General features: G+C 35.2%; 1 protein-coding gene across 1 annotated transcript in view; it reads right to left on the minus strand.

The window, feature by feature from the left end:
* Positions 1–12,161, minus strand: part of SNX29 (sorting nexin 29) — a 101,773-nt gene that overhangs the window by 58,138 nt on the left and 31,474 nt on the right. Inside the window, exons 14-18 of the mRNA XM_053957206.1 lie at positions 9,757–9,839; positions 6,768–6,874; positions 3,018–3,134; positions 2,158–2,213; positions 1,131–1,212 (exon numbers count right to left, since the gene is read on the minus strand). Of these exons, the coding sequence (XP_053813181.1) occupies positions 1,131–1,212; positions 2,158–2,213; positions 3,018–3,134; positions 6,768–6,874; positions 9,757–9,839 (445 nt within the window). The remainder of the gene's footprint in view (positions 1–1,130; positions 1,213–2,157; positions 2,214–3,017; positions 3,135–6,767; positions 6,875–9,756; positions 9,840–12,161) is intronic.

Below are 12,161 nucleotides of genomic sequence, written 5' to 3' on the forward strand. Positions count from 1 at the left end.
AGCTCTTCTGGTGGACAAGGAGCTGCAACATCATTACAGTAACAGGTGGAGTGAGATATCGATGCTCTTAAGAATTCCTGTGTTGGCAGACTTGTGTCTGGGTTTGAGAATCTGTAGCCAGTGACAGCAGAGTGGAGAAATATGTGAAAGCCAGAAAGACAAAAATATTACATTTGTCAACAAGTTAGGTTTTCACACACCTGTGCAACTCAATTTGATTGATTATTCAGTGCTTTTTTGAACAAATTACTAACTGTTCCCATCCTGGTGGCTTTTCTTTCCATTACCTCAAGTCTTATTTTTCATTGTCTTTTACTGGCCAAAAGCTGGGTGTTTTCCTGTATTTTTCAACTACCTGCCAACACTTCATAAATTATTCAAAATTCTACAAAAAAACATCATTCAGAGTGAGAGGAATGTTAACAAGCTTCAGCAACCTTGTTCAGAACTAAGTATATGTGGCTGAAACAAAAGTGGAAAAATTTTGCAGCTGCTAACAATCCAAAAATAAAGAAATGTAAACAGCCTAGGACAGCACATTAGAGAGTGTTTGAAGTCCATCCTGCCATTCTATCTAGTGAGGGGTCACTGCTCTGAAAGCAAGAATCCAGGAATCAAGGAACAGTATAAAATTTCAATGCTTCAGCTACAAGTCAGGCTGGAGCACAGACCCCCAGATTCAGACCTGCCTGAGGCAGAACACAATGTGAACACGTTCAATAACACACAGTGAAGAATTGTTTCATTATTCAAGATGTTTTCAAGTGAGCTACTACGGTAAACCAGATCTGTCTGTCAAGCAATGTTTCTGGTCATCGTTATCCCCAAAACGAAAGTAAAATGCACACTGAAGAAGGCTTTACTGATGAATATTGAATTGTTACACTCCCTGACCAATGGAGTCATCTTATTAGCATGTTTTTAAAGTATTAAACTACTACAAGTCAACCCTCAAAATATGCCATTTGAATAATCAACACAATCCTATGGATGAATATATATGAAGTTACTGGTGTTGCTCATTAGCAGGAGAGATTTAATGCAATTATATGCAGAGCTTTAAATTATTAAAATGTGCTATTTCAGTCAGAAACTTCTCCACAAAACCCCTGTTCAGCTGGCTCGCTTACCTGGTAAACATGGAATGCATTGGCAGCTTTTCCACGCAGGAAGACTGAGGGAATCCAAACATTAATAAGAGCACGATTTGATCTGAGGAGGAGAGAGAAAAACTTCAAATAGGGAATCATATTTATGTATAACAATTGCAAAGCAACTACATGCAGTGATTTAGATAATGATCAAAGTGATCAATAAAGCAGCTTAAAATTTCAAATGAAGTAAGAGAAAAATTGGAGTCCTGCCTGAATTTTTTTATATGTTCTGAATCAAAAAACGTTCCCTAAAATTAACCCAACTGAAACAATTTCTTCTGCAGGTTTTCTGGGGTTTGGGTTTTTTTTTTTTCACAGCATGCATTTGACAACATTTGATTATACACATGAAGCAAAAATTATTCACTTCAACAAATTCAACATTTTCAGCCACAAACCTCAGGTAAAGTTAATTAAATAACAGAAGAGCAGTACACAATTATGCAGAAGCCATTTCCATCCACTCTTTGTCATCCATCTCTAAATTTCTATGATTCAAATGCATCAGCTACATTTTCAACCCCTCACCAACAAAAGCAAGATTCATTAGTTTGACTACTAAAGGGCAAAATTCCAAATCACAACACTCTAGAATGATCTGGGCTGGGGTCTTAGTGGGGGTTTTGGGGTTTTTTTAAGCATTGATTAGGAGCTATTCTGTAAAAATGAGGAAGTCCATCACATGATGAATAGCAACCAGCACCCATCAAACCCAAAACACTAAAACCAGTAACTTCTTGGTGCTTTGGCAAAATACCATGACCTAGGGCACCTGAAAAGCAATCCAAGGGAGTCTTCCTAAATCTAAACTCCTTGAGTTCAGCATTATTAACTACACTGGGCATGGACGGTGCAGCTCTCCGTACTTTTTAACAATGGAACACCACAGCTAAGAATGCAGTTATTGGAAATAATAGAGGAAAAGCAAATTATTGAATCTGCTTGCTTATTCTCCTTTCCAGAGATGGTATGAAGAGAAAAGTTTGTGAATTATGAAACTTACATTTCAAAATCTGATAAACTCTGATCTTCAGATGTTTGACTTAAATCTCCAGGGACCTTTATTTACAAAACAGAAATAATTTCCACACAGTGGCTATTATGTTTTCAATTAAGAAAGCATAATATTATAAGGAAATTACAATTCAGCATTCAATTTTATAAATGCCAAAAAAAACTATTACTGACAAGCAATAAAAGAAAGACAAAATCCTGAAAGAAGATTGTGAACATATCACCCTTGTGAGTCCTTTAGAATTTGCTACAGTTTTGTAAAGAAACAATTCTGGGTTTGTAAAAGCATGTAATTTTGAAAGATATAGAAAATGCAGGAAAGAGCATCATTATTAGGGCTTTATGAGCAAAGGATGCCAAAACAAAGTACTTTGAGTGTATAGGCAACTTATGGGAAAATAAGAAGCACGTAAAACCTACTGATTGCTTTCTTTTACAACCAATATTCCATTAAGGGAAGGACACGAGAGCATTTTATTTCAGCTGTGCTCTTACAGAACATTATATAAGCACAAAAGTTCATAATGATGCAATGATGGACCAATACCTGCAGAATGAAAGGAAGTAGCAGTTGTTAGAAAACCAGATTGCAAGAGCATTTAGAACAAAAGAGAAATAGCTTTTTACCTTACTTTACAGCTAGAATAAACATAAAAGGGTATCTTCTTTCCTTTGAAAGGAAAATGTAGAATGTAAAGCATAATCTAGAATAGTTAAGTGGAAAGGAATTGTTCAAAGCCAGTTCTTCACAGATCTGTTATTTCTTACAAGCTAATGGATATTTCATCATGAGTAGTGTTTGAGCCTATTCCAGAGGGATATTCTACAGTGCAATAAACAAACACTCACTGGCCCTCTCAGATCAATGAGTTCTTGTCTCATCTGGAACACCAGAGCTTCCTTGGCCATCAGTGCACGGTGCAGCCTCTCATTGAATTCTATCAGCTCCCCATGCATTTCAGCCACCTGAAAAGCAAAGCCAAGGGATAATTATGATCTGAATTGGGGAAAAAAAAATCCCACTTTGTAATTTCTTACATGTATATCAATTTCTTTTTACTCTCCAAGTATTGCTAATGCAGTAGTTTGAACTGATCATTAAGAACAGACATTGCTATAATTTTGACTCATGCCTTGAAATGTAGTTTTGATATTGAATTGAATAGGACAAAATACAAATTCATGTCAGATTTTATTCTTATCACTCAAAATCATATGACAACTGATTCTAATGAAACACCCATTGACTTCTCTTCTCAGTTTAATTCTTTGATGAACGCAGCACTCAACAGGTACAAACTAATCACAATATTTTGAACAGGGAGTACTGCAAAATGCACAAATTGCATTAAACTTTGTCAATAATTCGTAAGTGATGTATTTTTCACCCTTACTTGGAGTTTTAATAGGATTGGACCTAGAAGTCAATCACTCCAGGCAAATCTGTGAGAGGTCAGAGGAGTCTAAATACCAGAGTCAGGCTGTGGCACAGGTTGTTCTCACAGGTAAACAGAGTGGCCTCTTTGGACTCTGAGCGTGGCTGTGCTCTGCATTTTATGTCAAGAGAGCAGCAAGTGATGCAGGATGTTCTGAGAGTGCCAGGGGCTGGGGAGTGAGGGGGATGGCAAGTTCCAGCAGTCAGATGAACACAGTGGGCACTGCTGGGCCCCTCCCCATGGGCTGCCCCAGCAGCACGGTTAAAGCTGCTCCTGTTACAGCACCTCTTGGAATGCCTCCTGTTACAGCACCTCTTGGAATGCCTCCTGTTACAGCACCTCTTGGAATGCCTCCTGTTACAGCACCTCTTGGAATGCCTCCTGTTACAGCACCTCTTGGAATGCCTCCTCCTCACCCCCATCCAGAGCTAGAGAGCACCAGAGGCAGCAGGGTAACAGCATGAAAGCACAGCTGAACAACAGGAATTTCAATCCAGGCACCTCAACAACAGCACACAGACTTGAACTACTGCCAAATCTCTTCAGAGTTCATAGTTTGCCTTCTGGAAGCAGTTCATTATTATCTGTGAATTTCACTGTTTCCTTTTCTTGAATTACTCTGCCTTCTCCCTCTTCCCCAGGGAAGTTCCCCAAAATAAAGCAGTTTAATCCAGTTTAATTTAGAGCCTGTTTTTAATTTTGTGCTTTGTTCCACACAAACCTGCATCCTTCACAGAATCAAAGCAAAAAAAAAAAAAAAAAGCACTTAAATTTGACAGGCCAGATTCTGACATCATTGATTATAAATAAAAAATAAAAATAATTTTCTCAAGGTGAACTTCAAGCATTCTTATCCAATTTCATTTTATATTAGAGGGAAGCCTTCAAACCCAGTAATTAATGACTGAAACATATATGCAAAAAAGAGCCAAACTACACCAACAATATACTAGAGAAAACAATAATATAATACTATTAATTCTAGATAAATCATTTTCCATACTAGCTTAACCACTAATTCCAATTTCAAGTGGGTGTTGTAACATTTAAGAATACCAGGTTAATATTAAGAGGTCACTGCCAATTCCACAGAACCCAGGCTGGAAGGCAGAACTCCCTTGCATTTCAAGTACAGAGACACAGCAAACAACTAGTTGCAAATTCACAGAGAAAAGCTGCAATACTGCTGGCTATCAAAAGCAATATAAAAATTTACAAGTGGATCTCACTATTTCAAATATTTACATATTTGAAAACATGTTTGATTTTTCAGGGCCTGTCTATTAGAAGAACAAAATCCAGACTGATGTATGACCATTTTGTCTCTCTCTGATTTGGATGTCCTTGAAATAACTTTCTACTTGTAGACTCAATTAATATGTGAATTCAACAACTCTCTCAAAACACTACAAGTAATGCAAAAATTTATAAGTATCCCTAGCAAAGATAAATAATAAAAATTAAATTTAACAGCAAATAAAACACCAAATCACTTGTTCTGTATTATCAAAAGGACAACTCGCAGGTATCACTTATTAGCAATTAACTGACTTCAATACTTTTCCTTGTCAAAGAAAAATGCATTACCATCACAGCAAATCAAAAGGAGCAATGAATAACAATATTAATTGAAGTTCCTTTAATTTTTCCTGCATCAAAGTCTGCTAAAACAATAAAGAGGACTCCTTATAATTATATCCTTTCAGTTACATTTTCATAGAGACACATCTTCCTTTACTCAATCCACAATGAAGCTTAAGCAATAAATTTCCCTGCTGGGACTTCAATCATCTTCACAGTTGTTTTTCTTCATAACAATATGCTTGAAGCAAAAAAAATAAAGTATAAATAAGCTAAGTTTCCCTTGGACAGAGAATCATTTAGATTTGCTCCTTCCTATACGAGAAAACAGTTTAAAGCCAAACCCTTCTCATGAAGGTGAAGTGAGGCTAAAGTAAACACTTGAGGCTCCACACTAAGACAGCTCTTCAGAGTTGTCAAAAGAAAACCTAAGTGCCTGAGAGCACTGCAGTTACACTGCCCAGCATGACCACAGCTGAGAGCAGTCTCCAGAGAAAGGACCAAGAAAATATCACTTCATGTTTCACAGCAAAGGACCAAGCAGTTAACTAAAAACAGGCTAGGAATGTTTCACTGCGCATCTAATAATACAATCCATCTTGAAAGGACACACTTCTAGAAAGAGAAAAAGGCATTTAACAACAGTGCAACAATAAACTCTCCATCCCCCTCACTCCCCCAGCCCCTGGCACTCTCAGAACATCCTGCATCACTTGCTGCTCTCTTGACTTAAAATGCAGAGCACAGCCACAGCCACGCTCAGAGTCCAAAGAGGCCACTCTGTTTACCTGTGAGAACAACCTGTGCCACAGCCTGACTCTGGTATTTAAAGGCAAAATAAAATAAATAAAAACTTGCAATAATAAAAATAGAGTAATTTTCTTACAGAGTGTTTTAGTGGAACCCAATTTTTTTTTAATATTGTTTGCATCAAAGACCTCATAGAAGTTTTTGCACAAGCCACATCTGTATTAATTACTTTTTAATATTCAAATTTTGGATGAAACCCTAATCTATCTTTTTTTTTTCCTTTAATGAATTTTACATCAATCTTGAAAGTAAATCTTGCCTTAGGAAGTTTTTCTAACGTGGTCATATCAACAGAAATAGCAGCTTCTATCACCATCTCCTTACTGCAGTATTCAATAAGCAACACAAAAATGAAACATGGTTTTGCAATCAGAAACCAGCATGAAAGCACAGAAAAAGCTACAAATTTCACTATGATCTTAAATAAAGCTCAACTGCAAACACAGCCATGCCTGTAACTATGTACTGTAACTTAGACAAAACCTCAAATCTATTGTCTGTGATGATTTCAACTTCACCATCAGCAATTAAAACCTGAAGGAACTTGCTGATTTATTAAAACCTTTATTTTAATATCAGCATATAAAAGTGTGCCCCTGCTAGGAAAAGTACTTTTAATTATCTCAGGTTTTTTTATTTTTGAAGAAAAAAATCAGATTTATCTTTTACATTCCTGAGGAAAAAAGATGTCAACTAAGCAAAGAAATTATTTAAGCTTCAAACCTTGTTTTACAATTAGGATTCCATAAAATCTGTGCAGTACAAACTTTACCTCAATCAATTTCCTTTCATAAGAGCTGGCCAGTTCCTCATTGTTTTCTACTTGCTTTTGCTCTGCAATTGTAAATTCCCCATCAGTGCTCCAAATGTTTGGCAGAACTATAACAAAGAGATACCTCAAATTAAAGAGTAAAATTCCATAAACCTCCAGGACATCCTGTTTAGAAAAAGCAGCTCTATAAGAAGCAGTTATTAAAAACATCAGAACAGACCATAATATTAAACACTATTACAAGTACTAAAATACAGATCCTGCAGGGACCTTTTTTGGTAAGAAATATTTGGACTGGAATCTTAACAGAAAAGAATGTAAACCAAAAGCATTTGGCTGTTCTGTGACTACAGCTGTCTAATATATGCAGTTCCTGGCAAAAGTCTTCTACAACTAATCTTCCACTTCTCTTTTAAGCTTTTTTTTTTTTACTGGGCTTCCAAAATATTTCATATTACTTGCACAGACTGCTTACATATCAGAGAAATTACTGAAAACAGGACTGAGAATGAACCTGCCATACTTCATCCAGTATTTCATGATTTTGCATCAAGCAGAATCAGCTGGAATTATTCCATTCCTGATAGTTAATTGTCTTCCTAATTTCTTCCTAATACCTTCCAAGAAGGGAGATATCATGCTTCCCTGCATAACCTATTTAAATTTAAGTGCTCTTCTCACAAAGGTTTTCCTGATAGCTAATCAAACTTCCTTCACCTGCCATTACTTCTTCTTTTATCTGTAGTGAATGAAAATTACGGATTATTCTATTCCCGTTCCCAGCTATCATTTACGTATTTGAAGATCACTTTAAGGCCTATTCTAAGTAAATCTCCTCCAAGTTAGACAAAATCCAATTCCACTTTTCCTCATAGCTCATTAATTTCTAAGAAAACAAGTTAACACATAAAAGTAAAGCCCTAATAGAAGAGGAGCTGAACAAATGCTTTCATCATTCTTCAAAATCTGAACTATCTCTACAAGCACTATCAGGTAGATAGAAGAGACCATAATTTATCTGGCTAAATATTTTTGAGCCTGGGAACTGATTTTTGCTTTGAGGAAGAATTTAGAAGTTTATTATTTAAGCGAATTTGAAAGCTGTTTTAAGATCTTTTCCTTGTAAATGCTGCTTCAAGTTCTTCAGCCAGACTTCTAAGATCAGCATTTTTATATAAATATTCTAGTTAAGCAGGTTTAAAAAACGGTACAGAGCCAACTCCTGCTGATGACTGAGAAATCAAGATGCTCATTTATTAAATATTTAAATACCAATATCCAACTGCTCAGGCTACAGCAGTGATCACTCATTTTGAAAGCTGATAGTTCTGACTTTTGGGTAATTTATTTATAATCACATTTGCTGAGTGGGGTTTTTGGCCTTTTTAAGTCTCCACAAGGCAAAGTATCAAGCTGAGTTTAATTTCTTATTTTAGGAAACTATTTAAAAGCCATATTCAATAGCATTTGATCTGATTATTGCAGCTAACATGTAGAGTCTTCATTATTTATAGTGATAAAAATAACAGCAGAAGCCCAATTTATTCTGACTCTTTCAAAACCGAGTCACAGAAAATCTGTATTCTAAAATCTACAACACATTTAAGACTTTTGTTTTCATACTATTCAGAAGATTAATTATAATTAAAATTACTCATTACATATACAAACCATGGGTGCAATAGTTTCTATAAATCTTGTAAAAGAAAAAACTCCTTTTGTTTCACTTCTTTTATGCAGCTAGTTCTCAGGGATTATTTACATGCTTATGTACTTTGAGTCAGAGACCCCTGTACTACTAAAATTTTATCTAAATTTTCAATGGCAGCTAAGGAAAAAATAGTTTTATAAAAATTCAACATGTGAAGTTACAATGTATGAAAATTTTATTTATTTTATGTAGCTGAAATTTATTCTGGTCACTAGTAATAAATATTATACAAAATTACTGTGGATTAAGTATCTTTACAGCATAAAGCACACGTGTGTTCATTTTTAGAAATGTTGGTACTGTTCCATCCCCCTTTTTCATCTATAAAATCTGACCATCCTACTCAGTTTCTATTCTTATCACTCACTAATCTGCATAATTTTAACATGGTGGAATATAGCTAGCCTAGGAATATTTTTTTTTTTCTTTTCCTATAATTATACTCATCATGGAAACTGTCACTACCTAATGAAGGATAATTTCTGCTATTATAGGAAGCCTAAGCCATGGTTTTTGTGAATAATTCTTAACATGAATCACTACACTCCAGCAAAGGCGGAAGTAAAAACATGTGTTCTCACTAACAAATATCCTTTTAGGGATGAATGAAGCTTTGAAATTCCAGATAAGTACAGTGGCTAACCCTGGAGAACAGTAGTATTCATTCATACAGCCACTTATAAGACCAAAATATTCCCAATTTTAAAATATTAGATGGTGCCAATTTCTGAAACTCCATCTCAGCTCTCTGAACACCTTCTGTAGCCAGTGGAAATCCAGGTCCCACCAGAAGATTCAGAATCAAGGTATCAATTCAGCCCCTCATGGATGCTTCTATCACAGACCACAGAAGACAAAGAGGTAAAACTGCTGATAACTTCACTCATTTTCTTTCAGATATAAAATCTGCTCATTACTACTCAGTACAGAGTCTATTTCAAGCAGTCTGCAAATACTGATTTCCAAAACAACAGTATAATCTACAGATACTACATTTATTTTTATATCCCAATATCACACTAAGTCACAGATTTTAATTTAAGCTAAATTTTCAAACAGCTTTTTCTGGAAAATTTCTTATTGAAAAAAGTAAGACCACCTCATCTACCAGAAAATGCTCTGTAAAAATGAGTACAAAAATCTACATTTGTATTTTTCTCAAAAGGAAAATATATCAAATATGTTATTTTCACTATTGGAAGGTATTACTCCCTGAATGGCTGCACACAGAAAAACAAATCCCGTTCATGGATTCTTTTCCCCCCTTCATTCACTTACCTTCCACTGTTTGACCTTCTCTTCTGAGCATCTGGACAGCTCCTACATACTTCTTAAGCTGCACTTTTAGCACCTCATTTTCTCTATTGATAAAAAAAAAATTAAATAAATCAATATTGTTTTCGCAAAATAGATTAAAAGTCCTTTTCAATGGAAACAAACAGACTCTCTGCTATAATGAGCTTTACCTAAGTTGTGTCACCATGATGCAAGGAAAAAATTAAATAATACATCAACAGCAGAATAGCAGGAAAATTTGTTTTCCAGGACCACATAAACACATCAGTGAAACAGATTATCTCATAATCATAACTTTTCCATTAACTGTTTAATTTAGATTTTCTGTACTATGCTATACTAATGGCAAACAAGCTACACAATCTATCTAAATCAACAATCAACTAAAACATAAGGATGGGATGCTACACAAGGAAATTCAGAATGGCCAATGTAAAATGAGATCATTATTTTACTAATCTGCATCTAATTGCAAGCAAATTATAATTCAGCTGTAGAAACAAGCTTTATCGTTGTAAGGAAAATGGCAGCACCTCAGCAGCAATATTCAAGGCAAAAGTCTCCACAAACCATTCCTAAATGAAAACCATAAGACATGAAATGTAGGTAATCCCTTCAGCTGTCACACATCAGTGCCTGTGCCTGTCTCATTTCTCTTTGGAGTGAACAAGCATTCAAACCAGGTACTACCATGGCTCCACTTAACAACATTAAGCACCTTAGTTTATATTTGGGGGGAAATAAATGGACTCCAACTGATTGATTTTAAACAAAGCTGACAAATCACATGTCTGAAAATTCAATTATCTGTCTAAGCCCATTCAGTTAAGTGAGTATAACAGAGAAGTTTATACCAAAGAAGCATAACTAAAATGTATTGCCAGACTGTGAATTCAAACAACTTTTATTTTTCTTTAAGAAAATACCAAGGTAGAAATATGTAAGTACCACAAATGCAGCACAACAAACAAGAACCCCACAAGTGTTAGAGAGAGGAGGGAATCTGGGCCAGTAAGGTCATGCTCCAGGCACGATGGAACCTGAACATGCAACAAAGCACAGAAAGCTGCAAATAGATAATACACCAAAAAAAAAAAAAAAGGGCCTTTTATTAATGGAAATTTATTTAAGAATTAGAAATATTAAAAAAAAACATGCAAGTATGTTTGATGGTCCTTCTCATACTAGCTATACACACACATAAAATACATTTTTTTTATATATATAAATATATACACACACACACAAACTGCTGCTGTGAGCAATGCTACACTGCTCCTATAAGGAGCCTTGACTGGCACAATATTCCCATTCAAGTCAGCTTGCTGAACTTTGTAACCTCAATTTTATTCAGCATTTTAGTAGGAGATTGCTAAATAACTGAGAAGCTATTGATTGCTTGGCAATCGAATTTTAAGATTCCTTGATGATTTCATGCATTTGATGATATTTTTCATTTCTGAGACTACAAAGAACAAATCAGTTTTTCCACCAGAGACAGACACTGATATTCAGGGTAAGAGGAAAAAAGAGAAAAAACACAGTTTAATCCTATATACTATATTAAAACAAACTTAAATAATTTATTCACGAAAAAATTTCTGTGACAACTAAACAAAAAGGTTTCTCACCACAGTTGTAAGAATGTCTGTATGAAAATAACGGTGTACAGTTACAACATATTGAGCATTAAGGATTCTCATGAAATAACTATCACCTCATTTCTACATACGAGAATAGACTCAGTGCCTTCTGACAGTACGGTGACAGCATTTTAAAATATCCGTTTTTTACTACCTTTTCTTAAAATTGACTTAAAGTTGATACAGCACAGATGAAGTTGAAAAATACTTTAATTCATTTAAGGTTTTTGATACAAGTCTGAAATTCAAAGCAGGATACTATGGTCACAATTTTCAAATATGTCTCTATCAGGTTATTACTTCTCATTCTGTGACATATCTTTCTCATTACTACTGTTTAGCTGGATTCCAAAGAGGGCCCATCCTGATGTATATAAATCTATATAGTTCTTTTAATCAGAGCATATTTAAAAAACATTTAGTAAGCACTCATTGAAAAGTCTTTAATGACTTCAACAGTTATTTTATCAAATACATTCCTAACAAGCATTTCATAGGAAGATAAATCCTGTCCAGAAGTTACAGGTCAGATCTGCAGACTGAAGGATGTTCAGTGCTTCTATATGCAGGCTCTGCTGTACTTCTGCAATGTATCCAAACTACAACACCCAACCTGAAGCAGAACTGTTCACCTGTTAAGAGCCCAGAGGTCCACACAATATTTTCAGCATCTTTAATGTGCTCCAAATAGTTCCATATTTAGTGCCAAAGAATGAGCAACGAGACTGTAAGTACAATTTGAAG

The sequence above is a fragment of the Vidua chalybeata genome, chromosome 16, assembly GCF_026979565.1.
Source record: "Vidua chalybeata isolate OUT-0048 chromosome 16, bVidCha1 merged haplotype, whole genome shotgun sequence".
Classification (NCBI taxonomy): domain Eukaryota; kingdom Metazoa; phylum Chordata; class Aves; order Passeriformes; family Viduidae; genus Vidua; species Vidua chalybeata.